The sequence below is a fragment of the Fistularia commersonii genome, chromosome 5 (assembly GCF_037954325.1).
Source record: "Fistularia commersonii isolate RoL2024-O1a breed Wild chromosome 5, RoL_Fcom_v1.0, whole genome shotgun sequence".
Lineage (NCBI taxonomy): Eukaryota > Metazoa > Chordata > Actinopteri > Syngnathiformes > Fistulariidae > Fistularia > Fistularia commersonii.
The window spans coordinates 9,972,844-9,992,322 of record NC_141288.1 but is presented as its reverse complement, the minus strand read 5'-3'; the positions used below and the strand labels follow the sequence as shown (position 1 = coordinate 9,992,322).

At 38.8% G+C, this 19,479-nt stretch overlaps 1 protein-coding gene across 2 annotated transcripts; it reads right to left on the bottom strand.

The window, feature by feature from the left end:
- Positions 1-10,668: 10,668 nt before the first annotated feature.
- LOC147234042 (C-type isolectin Sp-CL4-like) lies at positions 10,669-13,499 on the bottom strand. Of its 2 annotated transcripts, none has more exons than XM_086146139.1 (6): positions 13,457-13,477; positions 13,055-13,136; positions 12,847-12,986; positions 11,957-12,097; positions 11,246-11,360; positions 10,669-10,863 (listed from the first exon to the last, which is right to left on the bottom strand). In XM_086146139.1, the coding sequence occupies exons 2-6, from the start codon at positions 13,122-13,124 to the stop codon at positions 10,793-10,795; spliced, it is 537 nt and encodes a 178-aa protein (XP_086002265.1). In that variant the 5' UTR covers positions 13,125-13,136; positions 13,457-13,477; the 3' UTR covers positions 10,669-10,792. The 2 variants fall into 2 exon arrangements, with proteins under 2 accessions (XP_086002265.1, XP_086002263.1); XM_086146137.1 differs by having other exon boundaries at positions 10,670-10,863; positions 13,055-13,169; positions 13,457-13,499.
- Between the last annotated feature and the right edge of the window lie 5,980 nt (positions 13,500-19,479).

Sequence of the window (19,479 nt, the reverse complement as noted above, 5' to 3'; positions counted from 1 at the left end):
TTGTTTTGTTTTACGGACCGGCATTTTTCATGGTTGTTTTGTCATGTTCTTTGGCTAATTCTGTGGAAAAGCCTCACAACCTGACAATGGGGAGTCAGAGTGAAATTATGAAAGGTAACAGCCCTTTTTTCCACTTCCTCTAAGATTTTGCTTTCAAACTATCATATAAAGCTTGATCCTTTGTTTGATCCGTGAGGACTTTTGGGTTCTGGACCCTGGTCAAAGTTGAGTAGTTGAGTGGAACTGGAATTTCCCCATATCCTCCTCTGCAGTAAATGTAAACATTTTCCAAACTAAAGCAGAAGGGGGAAAATTTCACCTGTTTTCACATGTATGCAGTTCAAGGTCTTCAAGGGCCTTTCCTTGCCCACTACTGTTTGAGAAGCTGTTGCATTATTTTATTTAACATTATTTTTCCTTTCATATCTTCTGAGAGCTGGATATGTGGCTGCATGACCTCCAGTCTTGAGAAAAACATAATCCCTCTTTTACCTCAAAATGTTACTTTCCAAGTTGAAATGTCTTTTTTCAGTTCATCAAAGATGAAGGTATCCATACATTTCTACTGTTTAGAGGTGACTGTAATTTTGTTTTCTCTGGGCCACAGTGGAAATATTCTCTCCTGCACTTCACTTCAGCAGAGCCCATTTTCCTTTGAGCCAAAATAAACTGTTAGTTTGAATTCCACAGAGGGAGATATCCATCCTAGTTAAACTGAGATAGAAGGTGCTATAGGAAGCTTTATGAGTTTCCTGTTTAAAGCTGGGTGCCATTACTCAAGCCTTGTCAAGCCTGATCTCTGTGCCGCTGCTACTGTCCCCTGTGAACGAGAAGCCAAATAAAGGCAACACACAAAGCTATTCTCCTGCTGATCAGGCTGAATTGTGGTCACTGCTAAGTGACAAGTTATTTCGGGGGGTCTATTGCAAGCTGGTGCATTGGTGAGCGGGAGTGTTTGCCCTTTAATTTTACTTTGAAAACTGCGGACGCAAAAAAAAGAAAGAAAAAAACTTTATGTTTGAATGTAAAACATTGAGGGGTGGTGTGGCTCAGGCAGAGAGAGTCGTCGTCTTGCAACCAAATGTTCCAAGGAATTGATTCCCAGTCTCCTCCTTGCCTTCTGAAGTGTTGGTGGGCAAAACACTAGACCCCTAACTGCTCCCCAAAAGCTGCTGAGAGGCTGCTCAGTACTCATCTGTTGTACGTTAAATGCAGCAGTTGAATTCAGCTGACCTTGTGCTGTATGTAGAACTGAATTTGACAAAACCTAATTCTTAAACGTTTTAATCACCAAATCACACAGTCTATCAAAAAAATGTAAGTCACTCACCAAAGTTTGCATATAGTTTGCATATAGCCTTAACCTTGACAATTTATATTTTATTGTATTTCTTATTCTCCCTCCTTCCTACTACTATCTATTATTGTTATGTTTTGCTTGAAACTCTGACACAACAATTTCCTTTGGACAAATAAAGTTGTTCTTATCTTATCTTATCTTATCTTATCTTATCTTATCTTATCTTATCTTATCTTATCTTATCTTATCTTATCTTATCTTATCTTATCTTATAGAGTCAGGTTCGTTGTGCCTGCTTTTTAGTATGCAAATAACTAATATAGCCCAGACAAAGGCGGTTATATGTGTGTTGTGGTATTTCAACGAGGAAACAATGGTGGAGACGTGGAGGAGTTTAATAATATGATATAGAAACACCAACAAACAACAACAACCTTGAACATCCGGGATCACCCATATATACCTGTCTAAATCATATCCCCCCCAGCTCTTATACCTATGGGTTCATAGGGCCAGACCCTTCGGTGTCTGCAACACAACCTCACCCGCCACTTTGTGTGCTGGCTTCAACCAATCCAGCCCCTCCCTATGCCTGCCCACGTCTAACATGAAAATCTTGGGGTCTGCCTTAAGCACCCTGAACAGCTCATTGTACGGGGGCTGCGGAGGCGAGCAGTGAGCGTCATGCCTAACGAACGTGAAACAAGCCGACATGAGCATTTCTGGCACAAAAGACCATGGGAGACAGAAGTGGATGGGGACAGATGGTTAACAAAAGTTAACCATAAAGTTAACATTACCTCTGAACCTGATCGGTCATTTGTGTTTTCCCTCCTCTCTTAAAAGGAGTGATGACAACAAGGAATGCCACACAAAAGACAACACATGTACTTGAACACATCTTAATTTTACCGATCATGACAGAAAATATGGGTCTATAAACACTGATGTTTTTTTTATTGTAGTCAGTCCAACATAGTGGCTCAGTTGAAAATGTCTTCTTCTTTTATTTGGCTTTTAAAGTCAGTGAAACACATTATTGTGCGCACCTAAAGCAATACATTATCGGTGCAGTGGCTGGATTTATCCTGATTTGATTCAGTGTAGTGTAGTTTTATTGTTACAATTTAGAGATTGTGAGTCATTCTGTTGAGTCTCCTCGGATCTCATTTTCATAAAGTTTCAGCCACGATTATGCATGATTCATTCCTCTCCTGACGAGTAATAAATATCAGAAAGCTAGAAAAAGGAAAAGCCAGGTAATTTTGCCAATTTTTTTGAAGGAAAAGCAAAATGTGTTTTTACTGTTTCTGAAGAAAATTGTCTCCCTACTTTGGTTGTTTCAGATTTTTTGTAGCCCAGAAGAACCAGAAAAAGAAACTGATTATATAACCACTCAAGCAGTCAAGGACAAATCAAGATATCAGAAGCCAAAGCCTCTGGTTTCCTGCTCCTATAATTGTGTGTGGGAGACTGAACATGGAAGACTGAGCATTTTGGCAGTATGTTACTCAGCAGCTTCATATTGATGAAGACCTAGTTTCGAAAACTAAACCCAGACTCTATTATTCATCAATTTGTCACCACCCATCATGCACAGTGCAGGGGGATCGTTGCTCTTCATACAAAATGAATAGGACCCAATGACCTCATATCCAACATTGGATTTAGCGGGTATACACCTTGTGTAATACAAAGTGACAAAGTGATTGATAATACGGGCATAGAGTCAAGACACACAAGGTTCATCATTAGTTTCTAAATGAATTCATTGTGCATTTGTTGAGCTTTCAAATATATTGAATAAGAATGTCGAACTTGTCAAAAAGTGATGTTGCTTTGACTTCGCCACACATTCAGCTTGCGTTTCCTTGCCTTTCTTTAGACATGGACAGTCTGGGCACAAAAAAGCATACGTGCTTTCATAGCTTTACTGGGGAGAAGGGAGGAGGACACCAGAAACTCAGGTGAGCGTCAACAGTAGCACCAATTAGTCACTGTCAAAACTACAGATGACCTCTGTGTTGGCGGAGCTGAAGTAAATCAATGTACGATGTTTAGGAGCGAGGATTGCAGAAGAGGAAACGGGGCCATGCTGAGAATGGTGAACCACCAATAAATCTTAACAGTTTTGTTATGACAACCTGTCAAGGTCTGGAGCCGATTGCCTCATTGATTTACCTTATGAATTAATTTATTAATTCTAAGATGCAACATTGAATACACACATCTTTTAAAAGATTGGGGGCGGTGTGGCGCAGGATGTAGAGCAATTGTCTTTGGAACCAAACATTCCTGGTTGGATCTCCTAAATGCTCCCCTGGTGTTAGTCGACGGTAACCTACTGCTCATGGCTCATCCATGATGGGTTAATTGCAGAGAGCGAATTTCCCCACATAGATAAATAAAGGATAAATTATTATTGAATGTAAGTCCCAGGGTGATCCCAGTTTAATGCCTTATTGAATATATCTGCAAAAACAGATACATACATGGATGAACAACTGCTAATTTCGTTCAAATTTCCCTCAGTCTTCATCCCTTAGCTGGGATTTGCTATGACTCCCTAGGGTCCCAGAAAGCTTTTGGAAACCCATATCTGATATATAAATGGGATAATAAAACAGAAACAACACGGCAAATAAAAAATCAAATGAGTTACACAACGACATATGGTAAATGTAAAGAAAGTAAAACAGAAAAAAGGCGTAAATATGATAATAAAAGATTAAACAATATTTCAGCATTTGTATAGTTATCTTTGCATTTCATTATATTGAGTCATTGTGTTTCAGTCCCATTATGAAGTCCTCTGAAAGTACCCTTTGTATTTCAATACAGTTATGAAGTCCTATGAAAGCCCTGGGCTGTTTGTGAATTTATGGGAGACGTTTTGACTCTTTCAGTTTGACAGCAGAACCCATTGAACAAGGTATTTATTGTTCGTAATTGCTCTCATAATTGCTTGGCCCTTCCATGGTATAAAAAAATTGGCTAAATCCAGTCAGAGCTGAAAGTGCATCTGCTTGCTGCTGGATCTAATCTAATGGAGACTACCCACCAAGGAAAAGGTTAACTTTAATGATATCATAGTGGTCCCCACTCACTTTGAATTTCCAGAGATTGGTGTGATTTGCAAGATAAGTGCGTCCTAAGTAATAAGCAGTCAGTAATATACACTGTCATGAGACCTCTTATTACAAACAGGGTGCAACCCTATTATGTCAAGAAACCACATTACAGCTTTGCCCACACACAACCCACTCCAAGCAAACACATATTCATTCATTGGTCTTATTTACAGAATCACCTTTTTGTAATAGTAGACAAATAGTTTTGTCTTTTTTTAAATTAAATATCTGTATCATATCAGTTGTCTCTAGAGGTTATTAAAATAAATATAATTTTCTTTATTCAATTTAAAAACATTTCCATTAAAATCCTCAAAGAAGAATATACATCTGTCTGCCACGTCAGTCCCTCAATAAATAATATATATATTGATCCTGACAGGTGCTGCCTAGGCTCACTTTGAATTCAGTTGTACAACCACATACCATGTTGCTGTCTTTATAAGTAACATTTCATCTTTGACCGCCACTTTGGCATGAGCAAGCATATGAACAAGGTTGACGATACCACTTTTCTTTACCTCTGGAAACATCCAAATAAGAGGAATTGTGTCTGGCAGAAATCAAATAAGAGTTCTACATGCCTTTTAAAATCTAGAAAAAGCATAATACAGTGTACAGAGAGAGGAGCTATGGTTGTGTATGAGGAAGTCTGGAGGGGACTATACATGACTGGTGGAAGACATGTTTGCAAGCTATGAGAACATGGTGAGGTGTTACATAGGTGTGAGCTGTAGATGGAGCTGGGACTAGATCACAGATCAGGTCTGAGGCCCTTCCTGTTCTTCTATGTTGATGGACAGCATAAGAAATGAGTTTAGACACAGATCTCCATGTACCATGATATTTGAGGATAATAATCTAAAGAGGAGGTATGAGCTGGAAAGGAGAGGAATATGGTGTGCCTAGGGTTTGCTGCAGCAAGACAGAATGAAACAAGTGGAATGGTAAGGCTACAAGGAGTGGATATATCAGATGGAGGATTCAGTGCTTAAGGTCAACGTTCAGAGCAATAAAGAATGTGCTACAGAGGTGAAGAAATGTGTGTGAGCAGGTTGTTAAAGCTGGAGAAAAAGTTCGGGGGCTATGTGTGATAAAAGAGTATCAGAGAGAATTAAAGGAAAGGTATACAAGTCAGTGGTGAGAACAGTGATACTGTATGGTTTCGGGACAGTGGCACAGCAGAAAAGACAGGAAGCAGAGCCAGGGGTAGCAGAGATTAAGATGTTGAAGTTCCCTTTGGGAGTGAGGAGGATGGATAGGATTAGGAATGAGTCCATCAGAGGGACAGCAGATGTTTTGGAGATAAGGTCAGAGAGGCTAGGCTGAATTGGTTTGGGAATGAACATAGGAGAGATAGTGAATATCTGGATAGAAGGATACTATTCCTGTGTGGTTTTCAGGACTAATGAAACAAGAAGCCCTAGCATGTTTGCTGATGCTGGGTATATACTCAAGGAATGGTCATCATGCTGAAACTGACGAGCAGCTCCAGTGGTGACATGTTATCAGCTCTTCACCTTGATAAACGTTTGCCGTGCAGTTGTTTTCTCACCGCAAAGATGAAGACACTGGAGGGAAGATAGACCTGAAGGATTTTGTTGGCTGAAAGGCAGGCAAGTTTCTAATTTATAATTTTATTTCATTCTTTTTTTTTTTTAAATTTTTTACATTTACATTTATACTTCACATTCCAGTTTTTGCTTAACCAATTTATCCTGAAAGTTTGCTTTTGGGATGAACTGTAAGAACAAGGTGAGCACTGTGCTCATGATTTTGTTGAATTGAATCGTTTAAAGTCTTTGAGTGATTCATAAATCACCAACCATGTTACAAAACAGCTTCATTATCAGAGGATGTATCCAAATTCATTTCACATGCATTTTGGGTTGGTGCATATTATAAAAAATGAAATAATAGAAAATTAATAATTGAATAATAACTGAAATACATTCTATTTCCAATTCAACCTTTCAATAAAGGCCAGTTGGTTATCATCTGAAAAGTGTCCGGGCTGCAACTTGGGAAAAAAAATAATGCTGGAAACGAAACACTTTGATTATAGGTTTATCATTAAGTGTTCAACTATAAGCCTACAAGGCTTTACAAGGCTTTATGAGGCTTTACAAGAGGAAATGCAGAAAAAGTTTATTTTCCTTCTTTTCCTTTCACTGGTGTTGCCACAGATAATCATCTCCCGCCATCTAACCCCATTCTCTGTATCCTTTTGGCCTCTAACATCAATGAACTTCATGTTCTCTTTCACTCCATCCATAAATCTCCTCTTTGATCTTCCTCAAGGCCTCCTGCCTGGAAGTTCGAACCTTAGTATCCATCAACTAAAACATTCACTATTTCTCCTCTGTTCATGTCCAAACCATTTCAGTCAGACCTTATAGTCCTTTAGTCTGACATCTCACATAAAAAAAAAAATGTGCCGTACATCTGATAAACTGATTCCTGATCTTATCCCCCCTTCTCATTCTCAAAGAGAGCTTCAACAACTTCATCTCTACTGCCTCCAGCTCTACTTCCCGTCTTTTCCTCGGTACAACGGTCTCTAAACCATATGAAATCACTGGTCTCTGGTCATCTCGTATAACTTTCCTTTTATTCTGGCTGATACTCTTTTATTGCACATTACCCCATAATATTTTTCATCGCAGGAGAAAAGGCAAGTGTGAATATGCAAAATCAACCCTCCAGGCCATCCCAAATGCTTCTCTCCTCATTTTTGAGTACTTATATTAACTTTTTTCAGTGTTTTAAATTATGCTTATTTTACTTTACCTTATCTTGGCCTCATGTTTCACGGTGTATTGAAACATCCTACACCATTTTTTATTTTACTAAATGAAGGTTTGAGCACACTAAGGGACAGCTAAAGAGATTATTTCTTTAGGTTAAAAAAAGGTTTAATAAAAAAAAGTGCCATTCATTATCGACCATTTTTGATTGAAATAAAAGAAGAACCTCTTTAATTTTCTCATTGAGTGACAATTTGTCCAGGATGGTTGGAAACATGTCACACCTGAGACGCTACAGAGCCTTCAATCAGATAATCCATTTTACATTTGAACTTTAACTTGAGAAGAGCCTTTATTTTGTCCTCTCAGATGAAGGAAAGTTGGTCAAAAAAGGAGAGGAAGAATGTGTGTTTGGAAGCAGAGACAAAAGTGAAAAGGCAAGAGTCTGGGAGATAGAGTAGGGACTTTGAATATTGGGACTATGACAGGAAAAGATAGAGTTGGTCGACATCATGCAGAGAAGGAGAAGTGGATATACTGTGTGTCCAGGAGACCAGGTGGAAAGGTAGTAAGGTGAGAAGCTTAGGATTTAAGTTGTACTATAATGGTACTGACAAGAAGAGAAATGGAGTAGGAGTTATCTTGAAGGAGGAGTTCGTTAGGAATGTTCAGGAGGCCAAAAGAATTTCAGATAGCCTTATGAGTTTGAAACTGGAAATTGAAGTTGTGATGCTCAATGTTGTTAGTGGCTATGAATTTGAAGAGAAGGAGAAGTTCTGGAATGAGTTAGATGAAATGATGCAGAATATCCCCAGAGATGAGAGAGTAGTAATTAGTGCAGACAACAATGGACATGTTGGTGAAGGCAATAGAGGGGATGAAGAAATGATGGGCAGATTCGGTATACAGGATAGGAATGCAGATGGACAGATGGTAGTAGATTTTGCAAAAAAGGATGGAAATGGCTATAGTGAACACCTTTTTCCAGAAAAAAACAGGAACATAGGGTAAATTATAAGAGCAGAGGTAGGAGCATGCAGGAAGCCTACATCTTGTATCGACGAGGTAACCTGAAAGAGATCAGTGACTGCAAAGTATTTGTAGGTGAGCATGTAGCCAGACAGCATAGGATGCTTTTTTTTAAGATGACTCTGGTGAGAAGGAAGATCAAGAGGACAAAGTGGTGGAAGCTGAAAAGGGAGTAGGGTTAAATGGTTTCAGGGAGGAGTTGAGAAAGGCTCTGGGTGGTCAGGTAGAGTTTCCAGATGATTATACAACAACAGCTAGTGTTATAAGGAAGACAGATAAGAGAGTACTTCGTGTGTCATCTGGATGGAAAGTAGCTAAGGAGACTTGGTGGTGGAATGAGGAAGTACAGGAGTATACACAGAAAAAGCGGTTAGCAAAGAAGTGCAACACTGAGAGGACTGACGAGAACAGATAGGGGTACGGGGAGCTACAACATAAGGTAAAGATAGCGGTAGCAAAGGTAAAACAAAAGGCATACGATGACTTGTATGTTCGATTGGACAGTAAGGAGGGAGAGAATGATCTTTACAGGTTGGCGAAAACAGAGAGACAACGATCGAAAGGATGTAAAACAGGTCCGGGTGATTAAGGACTGAGAAGGAAATGCATTGACACAAGCTAGAAGAGTGATGGGGCGATGGAAAGAGTACTTTGAAGAGCTGATGTATGTGGACAATGAAAGAGAGGCAAAGGTAGAAGAGGTGACTATTGTGGACCACAAAGTAGCAGAGATTAGTAGAAGTGAAGTGAGCAAAGCATTGAAGAGGATGAAGGGCAGAAAGGCAGTTGGTCTTGATGATATACCTGTGGAGATGAGGAAGCGTCTTGGAGAGGTAGTGTCAGAGTTTCTGACTTGATTATACAACAGGCTCTTAGAGAGTAAGAAGATGCTTGAAGAAAGGGGACGAAGTGTGATTGTGCCTATTTTTAAGAATAAGGGGGATATGCAGAATTGTGGCAACTATAGAGGGATAAAGTTGATGAGCCATTCAACTAAGTTATGGGAAAGAGTAGTGGAAACTAGGCTGAGAGCACTTGTCAGCATTTGTGAACAACAGTATGGCTTCATGCCTAGAAGGAGCACTATAGATGTAGTCTTTGCTTTGAGAATGGTAATAAAGAGATACAGAGAAGGCCAGAGGGAACTGCATTATGTGTTTGTAGACCTAGAAAAAGCATATGATAGGTTGCCAAGAGAAAGCTCTGGTATTGTATGAGGAAGTCTGGAGTGTCAGAGACGTCTGTTAGAGTGATAAGGACATGCATGCTCGCTGTGAGACATTGATGTGGTGTGCTGTAGGGGTAACAAAAAAGTTCAAGGTGGAGGTTGGACTCAATCAGGGATCAGCGCTGAGCCCCTTCTTGTTTGCAGTGGTGATGGGCCGGCTGACAGATGAGGTTAGACAGAAATTGCCATGGACCAGGATGTTTGCAGATGACATTGTGATCTGTAGTAAGAGCAGAGAACAGGTTGAGGAAAATCTAGAGAGGGGGAGGTATGTGCTGGAAAGGAGAGGAATGAATTTTAGCCACAGCAAAACAGAATATATGTGTGTGAATGAGAGGAACTCGGGGGGAACGGTGAGGCTACAGGGAGTGGAGTTCAAGAAGTTGGAGGATTTCGGGAACTTGGGGTCAACGGTCCAGAGCAATGGAGAGTGTGGGAAAAGAGGTGAAGAGACGGGTTCAAGCAGCTGGGAATGGGTGGAGAAAGTGTCAGGGGTACTGTGTGATAGAAGACTATCGACCAGAATGAAAGGAAAGGTGTACAAGGCACCGGTGAGACCAGCAATGATGTATGGACTAGAAACAGTCACAATGACGAAAAGACAGCAGACAGAGCAAGAGGTTGTCGTGATTTACGGACATTGTGAGAGAGGATATTAAGGTAGTAGGTGTGAGAGAGAGGGAGTCAGAGAATGGATCAGCGAGTTCCACTGAGGGTCATTCAAGGTCAGGTACGATAATACATAGTTAACCTTGAGTTTAAATACTATTAGTCTGTGTTTTGTTCAGTTCCTGCATTCCTTCTAAACGGAACATTGTACACCTGTCATGGCTTCTCTACATCCTTCATACATTTATCCGTCAGTTGTTGGAAGTGCTGCAGAGTTGTAAGAGTCGACACACCTCTTCAATGATGCAATGGTCTGTTTTGGGATGCCAATAGGGTGCTTAAAATGCTTCATGGAGTAAATTTAACTGTTAATCAGTTGAATGTACTGGTCATTTTAAATCTAGTGTTTGGCTTTGCATTGGATGGAAAATGGGCATGGAGACACTGACATGCAACTGTGAATTCTCCAGACAAGGGATGCAAAGTATGAAACAATGATTTATGGATGGAAATAAACACAGCTTGAATTTCACAGATCATGATAATGTTTCGTCCTTAACTATGTTGTTAATGTCAGCTCACATAAGCCCAGAAACACAAACCCTATGGATTGAAAAAAGAAAGAAACTTTCATGTTTGCCCATGCAGAATATTTATTGCTGATTATTTATTGCTAGCTTCAGTGGCAGGCACTGAGGCTAGAAACAGATTCACATTTTCTTTCATTTCACATCAGATGTGTTCCAACTTAGAAAAGGTAAACTGTGCACACATATGGCCTTGGAGTGGAGCAGGAAAGGTCATTCCACAACCCCCAGTCTGAAAAAAATGTACAACAGTAAAAGAAAATTAATTTTCTAGACATGGTCTTCAGTTCAGCAGCTTATTTCCAAAATAAATAAAGGCATTAACAATTAATCACAATTAACCATTACATATCCATATAGTAACCATATAGTGAATGTGTAGCTCAGTGGTAGAGCGCATGCTTCACATGTATGATGTCCTGGCTTCAATCCTCAGCATCTCTACTGTAAGTCGCTTTGGATAAAAGCATTTGCCAAATTACTGTATTCTACATTTCAAGTTTGAAAATGCGTCTCCTTTGAATAATAAATCAAGAGTGGAATATATTTTCAGTACAACTCAGACACATGGAAAAATCCGTACATAGTTAAACATACAGACACACATTACCAACCTCCATAGTTCATCTCAGCACAGTACTCATTTTTGTCATAAAAGTCAGGCTGGCCAGAGTGCCAGTTGGTATAATCATATCTTTTATTGTCAGTCCAAGTGTAGCTCTGACCGCCCTGAAAAGAAGGGGGAAGAAAAGAAAAAGGTCATGCAATCATTTGGGAGATCATTGTTTTTGAGTTTCTAGTTTAGTTTTTCTAGTTTTTTACATGAGCACTTAACACTACATTTTTTTTTTCCAATGGGGGTATAAGTCTCCTACTTCGCAAGCACATCACTAACATTCTTTATTTGCAATACAAGTCAAATCTTCAGTCATATCTTACAGATTGATAGATATTAGGGGGTTGCACTTAACACAACTCTCACAACCTTTCTATGACACTGCATCATCAGTATTGTAGGACTTAACAAGCAGTTGGTGTGTGCACGGTGGTGGTGGTGGTGGTGGGGGTACAATTATTGCAACTAAACTAATTTTCCCTTGTGGACTTATGATTAGGTCATAGCTTTTCTTTGCTTATCTTGGCTCTTTTCAGAGAAAACACCCAAGAAAATATTTCATAAACCACCTTAAGGATAATTCCTGGCAACATGCAACGCGGAAGTAGGGACACCATGAAGATGAATGATTATCACGATGGCTTGAATGTATAGAAAAAGACTGGTAATGTATCTATGATTAAACACAAGTATTATGGCCAAGCCTTACCTTCCTCAGCCCAATCCAGTAGTGGAGTTTCTGAGATGTGTGTCTGTACATGTAACACACCAACTTTCTCTTCTCCTCGTCGCTGTGGACTGAAACCAGGTGGCCGATGTTCCATAGGTATTTGGCAGAGTTGCAATTTTTCTGAAATTACAGAGCCGAGATAACAACTCGAGACAACCACGAGAAGTTGTCCTTATAGTTTATTTTTATTTTTCATTTTTTTCCTCTTTCCTTCAATCATATTAACTGGGTTCAACATCACAGATTAACCCAACCAAAAACTTTTACCCTTTAACCAAACCGTTTTCAATTGATGACTATGATTAATCAAAGCTCAGCCAAAATCAACATTCATCTCTTATATCTCTGAAAATTTTCTGTGAGAAGTTTAACAGTTTCAGTTATATCTAAATGAAAAATTTTCTGCTACAATGTCTCACCAAAGGGCTGCCAGGGCAAATTGGATGTCAATAAAATGTTTGTTGGGAATTTCACTGCCTCTTATCATCCATTTGTTTCCTTCAAAGTTTCTCCTCAGCTCAAATCACATTATCATTTGAATTTTGATTTTATTTTTTTGATTTATTTTTATCTACTTTATCTATCTTTTATCTATTTTTATCTATATTTAATCCACTTTTTTTCTATTTTCATTATTTTTTTTCCCTCTGGCAAATCAAAGTGCATTTCACATGATCTTTTAATATTGACATCTACTGTAGATTATATAACCACTATTTCAATTTAAGTTTCTAGGATTTAAGATGCAGACCACAAACAAATTTTACCATCCTACACAAAATTTTCAAAAGTGAGATTGTGTGTGTGTGTGTGTGTGTGTGTGTGTGTGTGTGTGTGTGTGTGTGTGTGTGTGTGTGTGTGCATTTCACCTCTGCCTGATCAAATGTTTCAGCTTTTGAGAAGATCTTCAAACAGCGGCCATTATCAAGCTGGTACCATGGCCCATTTGGAATATTCTTTCTGCACGGGTATGCCAACACATAATCTCTGCAATCCCGATGAAGAGAACCTGTAAAAGAGAAAGTGCATGTAATATTCCCTTTCTGTGTCTTTGTCTGTCTGTGAGTGTGATCTTACCAGCTGAAGGGTCCACAATGGACATCAGCACCACCAGCAGCAGGACAGCAGTAACCACGACAGTACGCATGGCTCAGGATCACTGAATTACACAGAATTCCAGAAGCAATGAGACCTAAAGACAAAGAGGTAGCCACTATCTTTCAGATACTATTTATACATTGCACAACAAATTGATCACTGATTAGACAGCTTGTTTTGACATCCAGAGTTTATTCATTTAAAGATGTTGTAACTTGATTTTACAAACACGATTGAACCTATGATTAGGACCCTGCCTCAAAAAAATCTATATACTTTTCACTTGGTGTTACTGTAATATCATTTTTCAAGATTAATTACAAAAGATGAAATAAAATTATGTCTTCTGAGAAATTTTCTGTGGAGTAGCAGATAACTCACCAGACGTGTGTCAATCTTCTGTCGCCCACTATCTGGGTGTCTCTAAGTTTTGCCTATTTAATACTGGTTCTGCAATTCCTTGCGGGCAACCATCTAAATGTACAAATAAAAAATTAGAGAAGGCGTGCTAAAATTAAGTTTACACCGCAACTCCAATGTAAACATGGAAGCCACACAGTAGGGAATGACAAATTATATTTTATCAAGGGTCATAAAGTATAATGCCAAAGAAGGTTTGGCAAAAACATTTGGCCTCTCTGGCTTTCTTCCTTAAGATGTTATCATTTGGCCAATTCATGCTGGATCATTGTGTAGATTTCTAATAGACCACAGCTTGTTCTCTGTTGTATGTTTCTGTTCAGACTTCTTCCTGATCACTAATGTTTTTAATAAAGATACAATTTATTTATGTTTATTTCTATTTTAGTTTAGTTTAGTTTACTCCATTAGATCTGAATTCATGCTTTCTCTCATCAAGGCTTGACTACTTAATTGTCTTACTTTTTGGCAAAAGACAGTACCATCAAACTATTACCATTAAATTAATAACAGATCATCTCTAATCAGCATGTTTGAGGTGAATGGGTCTTTTTTTTCTTCTTCTAAATATGAAGTTTTATTTCATATGGACTTTTTAACCTCAGCATAACTATGTTTCATCATTACACACTTAAACATAGAAAAAGGTTTGGGAAACTCTATTGAAACATACTGTAACACACACACACACACACACACACACACACACACACGCACACGCACACACACACACACACACACACACACAAATTGCACTGACATACATAGATATCTAAGCAGTACCACATTTCCTTTTTGCGAGAAAGCATATTTTTAAGCCTGAATAGGTTATCTTTTAAGTAGAAATTACAGATATCCATTAACAATGGAGGTATTTGAGGACATTAAGATTATTGTAGTTGTTGATGTCCATAACTTCTTTTGAGGTTCTTTGGGCAAGGACAAGCTGTATTGTACGTTGATCGTGACTGAATATAAAGAGCTCAGGGGCAATTGATTTATTTCCAACAGAAACTTGTGAAAAAGGAATCCAAAATATTGTAGCGACCCTGCAGCACTGTTTAAACCAATGTTTGGAGTTCTGTAATTTCCTACTGGCTGTGAATGTGTTTGAGCGAGGGGGCGGGGTGTGGGAAAGAGAGAGAGCAAGAGGCGTGGGAAGTTAAGCTGAGCCGCTGTTGCATAAGTGTGGCATAATTGTTCATGATCGTTCTAATAAAAATAAGGTTATGCCAGCAACTCATCATTGTTGGGAAATTGCAAATTTATGATTGCATGCTTGAGTCTGAGATAACTGCCTAAAACAACCAAGATAAACTGACATAAGTAAAAACTGCATTGTGGCGAAGAATGTTTTTTTACTCTCTTTTTTGAATGTTAAAAATAAAACAATACTTATGTTATGTAACCTTTTTGTTGCAATTTTTAATGGCAGAGAATAGCTCAATGATTTAACAACAATGGAACAAATCCATCATTGTTATTTTTCTAAACAGAGAACTTCAACATTATGTAATTTTAATAAAAGGGATATTTACAGTCACAATACTTTATGTAAAGACTGATGCATGTGCAACTTGAAACCAGATGTCTCACTGATGTCAGTGAAATCTGAATTTTATGTTTCATGACACAAGCGTAGGGTTTTATGGATTGGTCATTTTGAGAAAATAATCTTTGGACAATTTTTCTACTTTCGTACAGAAACTTAATTCTTCCAGGTCAAAAACTATGGGGGAGCATTAAATATTGAAAAGAGATGTTCATTGTGACTCAAGTACGTATGTGTATTATATAAATGGTAATATAAGTAGCCTATGTTTATGTAAGACTTAAGTTATTAGATCCATAAGATTTACTGTTTGTTTCGTTGTGTTGTGTTGTGTTGTGTTGTGTTGTGTTGTGTTGTGTTGTGTTGTGTTGTGTTGTGTTGTGTTGTGTTGTGTTGTGTTGTGTTGTGTTGTGTTGTGTTGTGTTGTGTTGTGTTGTGTTGTGTTGTGTCACGTTATATTCTGCTTTGTTATTACACCCAAACTGTGCAGATCAAGGACCTCATTTTCAAATTTCTCTGTTTCGCTCATATCTTGTTCTTCTAAATGTTTGACGATGATAGATGATGGTTACAGATGATATTCATCAACTAGCCTGTTGGTAGATTTTCCCATTTGTTACATTACTCAAGGCACAAACAAATAATGAGTAGCTACTAAAATTTAGAGTGCATTTGCAGTTTTAGAGGTGTCCTATTTCAGCCAAAAACACACAGTATGTTTCATGAACGCCTTGAATTGACCAGGAATGTTTCTGAGAAATAAGAATAGCTCTATATGAGGTCTGAGATTTACTGGCGACTGGTCAAGGGTGTCCACCTCTTGCACTATGGCAGCCTGGATAGGCTCCAGCAACCCCCGAGACCCCTAGTAGTTACCATTTATGTATTTTAATTCTTTAAGCTACTCGGAAAAAAAAAAAAATGCCTGAATTGTTAACCTCCTCTCCTGTGCCACGTAAAATTGTAATGTTAACTCAATTGTTATCAGTAATTGGAGTCATTCCAATGCTTCTTTGCAGAGCTGCAACTAATTATATGTAAACATCTGAAAAGAGAATAAAACATAAAAAGACATATGAAGATCCAAATCCCTTTCAAAACAACCTTGTTGTAATTGAAATCTAAATCTAATAGCTATCACATTCCGACATATGTGTTGTTTCTGTTTAATTAACATTATCCATGTTGACATACTGTATTTTGCCTTCTACCTGCGAACACAACAGCTTGTTTTACTCTTCCTGCCTCACTCTGAGTCACTCTTCAAATTAAGACAGCAGTTGCTAACATTTATTCTGATACTCATGGCCCCTGTTTTAAAATCCCGTGAGCTTCGTCACCTGTCATGTGTCTGAGAGAACACCTGTCAGCTGGTTCGACTGTCTGCCTCAGAGATTTCCCCCCTGCGCTGACTCCACTCTTCCTCTGTTTCCAGTTCACTTTAAACACATCCTCCTATGTCCTTGGCCAAAGTCTTTTAAACTTCACATGCTACTACTGTGCAGAAAAAAATGTATCAACGCACAATGTCCTCACAATGTTCAGCCCCTCCACAATGTGTATCCACACCAGTATTTCATAAGACTGAAACGTCTTTATCCATTTAGGTGGTCATTGATAGGTTTTGGATGAATGGACTTGCAGATTTCTAACTGGTGGTCTCATGAATAGAGGATGATATTTCCATGGTGAAATTCAACTGAAACTCAACAACACATATGAACACATGCTATTGGCTGGTTCCAAAGAGGTTATCAAATTTGCTTTACAAGCAGAAGGTCCCAAGCTCTAGCCCCAGTAGAACTAAAGATTGTTTCGGCTGCAAGTTTGTTTTGCAAAGGATCAATAAAGTATATAACTTAACCATTGCTTCAGAACCTCCACAGACATATCACTTTAGCATTCAGCAAACTCAAGAGCCAGGTTCATTTCTGACCAGGGCATGTGTGGACAATTCAAAACACAGGAAATCCATTGGTGGGGGCGTGGTATACACACCTGGGATGAAAAATGTCCAAAACAAATCTGTATCTGGAAAAAAAAATTGGAGTTATGGATTGACTTTTTACATCTTCCAAGATAATTTGATTAAATCATTATAATTATTGTTTTCATTTATAATTTTATTGTACTTTACTAACCCCATGCAGGATGTTCCTCTCTGCATTTAACCCATCATGAATGAACCATGAGCAAGTGGCTGCAATCTAGCGGTTCCTGGGGAGCAGTCAGGGGTTCAGTGTCTTGCTCAACAACACTTCGACAGGCTAGGAGGAATCGGACCAGGAATGTTTGATTCTAATGACAATCATTCTACCCCCTGCGTCCCTAAAGCTTTGCATTACAGGTCAATCCATAACTATAGGTTAGATACAAGGAACAAGGCAATTTAGCACACAACGCTACAGGTGGATGACTTCGTTGTTGCTGGATCTTTCAACTGATGCCTTAAAGTCTATTCTAGTCTCGCAAGTCTGGCCAAAATCTCAAATATTTATCCCTCAATACAGGTCGAACTTGAGACAGGAAGTGTGAAATTCAGGATGTGAAGCTTTAGACTCAGATACTTTGAACAAAAGTGAGTGTAATATTATTTTGACTCCTTTTGACAGCCCTATATGAAGTGATAGACTTTTTTTTCCCACATCCTTCATAATGGCAATTAAAATCAAAACCATAGAGGAAAAGAACTGTTCTGTCGACTACAGAAACTGGCAAAAGGCTTAAAAATGATTGCCTGACCTTGACAGGACAATGAGAAGAAGAGCAAACTGCAGAAAGTAATTAACATCCAAACTTCCAAAGCCAGAGTGAAGGACCCAGTCCATTGTCTGCAGTGGGAATGTAAACTTTTCCCCTCAGTTTTTATCTATTTACCCTCAGGATATTGATTACAAACAACCAGGAGAAATATCCAAACAGAATCCATTGTCCAGTTGCTTTTGAGGAATTTAGCTTATCTCTGGTCAGCCACAATTTAGGATGGTGCCTCTGGCTTTGATGTGATTTTGCCCAAAAATTTGCGTGTCGTTATGCATGGTGTAAACTAGATCGTGTAAACTGTAGATTCATGGCAAGTGGCTGACTGGATGATTGTCGCCAAATAGTATGTTTCAACAAAATTCTATGTCTAAAAAGCATGGTTTGGAATATACACTTATTCATTTTCACTGCCCTGGCATCATCATAGAAACTGCCATTTTGCTCTTGAGTTTTCTCCTTGCATTTCTTCAGGCATGAAGGTGTGAAATACTCCCTTTCTTTTTCTTGTGTGCTTGAAAAACTTCAGAAGAGATTGAGAAAGACTGAGTAAATTCAATTTTTCTTTGCTAAACATTACACTCACATCTTTGTTGGAAATGTATAATATATAATGCATTTTAAACTATTCAAAAGATGCCTGCTCAATTTCTATTATAGTAGCCCTGACATCTTGTCAGGTAATGATCTTTCAGTTGCATTAGCTGTCCATAAGCTAAGGCAATGCTTTTACAAACCAGACCACTTTTCTGCAACAGTGCTATTGCACCTCAATATTTCAAACAAATAAATTTAGAAAAATAGTAATAATAATAAGGTCAGTTTCAACATGTTGGTAAAAGTAGTTTCCAACTTGTTAAGAAAATAGCTAAGGATCCGAGACCAAATAGGTGTGGAAATTGATTGACACTCGCAAGACTGAAGTTTTTGGGTACTCCTTTAAGGACTGAAGAGGGATCATTTGATCCCCTGCCCTTGAATGCGGGGGCTGGGCGTTCAGCATGTCTCCACTGTCCCTGTTGTTTTCTAATGTGCCACTAATGGCAGGCTGCCACTTGCTGGGAGTACAATGCAAGGTGAGAAATGTAGATGAGGCCTTTGTCTTCTTGGTGTCTTCACATTCTATAGTCATGGCCAAAAGTTTTGAGATTGACACTTTCACAACGTCTGCTCCTTCAGGGTTTTTAAGTGTTTGCCAGATGTTTCTATGGTTGTGCCATTCTCCAAACTTTTGGCCTTGACTGTACAGACCTGGTCGTCACATCACAATTGATGAACAGCTTTACCCATCAAAGACACGTTGGCCTTTTTTGCAATATATTGCTACAAAACCAGATAAGTTTGGCATCAAGTTCTGAGTGGCTCGCAACTTGACATCAAAATATATCTGCAACGTCTTTCCACATGTTCGCAAAGAATCTGGTCTTCCCAAAGAGGAGAGATTGTCCGAGAGTGTGCAAATGAAGTTGATGGGACCATTTCTGGACCAGGGCAGAACTGTCACAATGGACAATTTTTTTCACCTCCATCTCACTTGCTTATAAGTTGCTCAGCCGCAATAAGCCCCTTTAATAAGATTCGCAGAGAAATTCCCCCTTTGGCTCGAGAGATGAAATGCAATGAGTTCAGCACTCAGGTGTTTTCAACGACTGACGCCACCCTGACAGTGTAT

Bases quoted from the DNA above. Each gene is read 5' to 3' on its own strand.
- LOC147234042 (XM_086146137.1), bottom strand. From the start codon at position 13,124: ATGCGTACTGTCGTGGTTACTGCTGTCCTGCTGCTGGTGGTGCTGATG. The intron at 12,987-13,054 runs GTAAGATCACAC...TCTCTTTTACAG, and splicing joins CATTGTGGACCCTTCAGCTG to GTTCTCTTCATCGGGATTGC. The intron at 11,361-11,956 runs GTAAGGCTTGGC...CCTTCTTTTCAG, and splicing joins ACTGGATTGGGCTGAGGAAG to GGCGGTCAGAGCTACACTTG.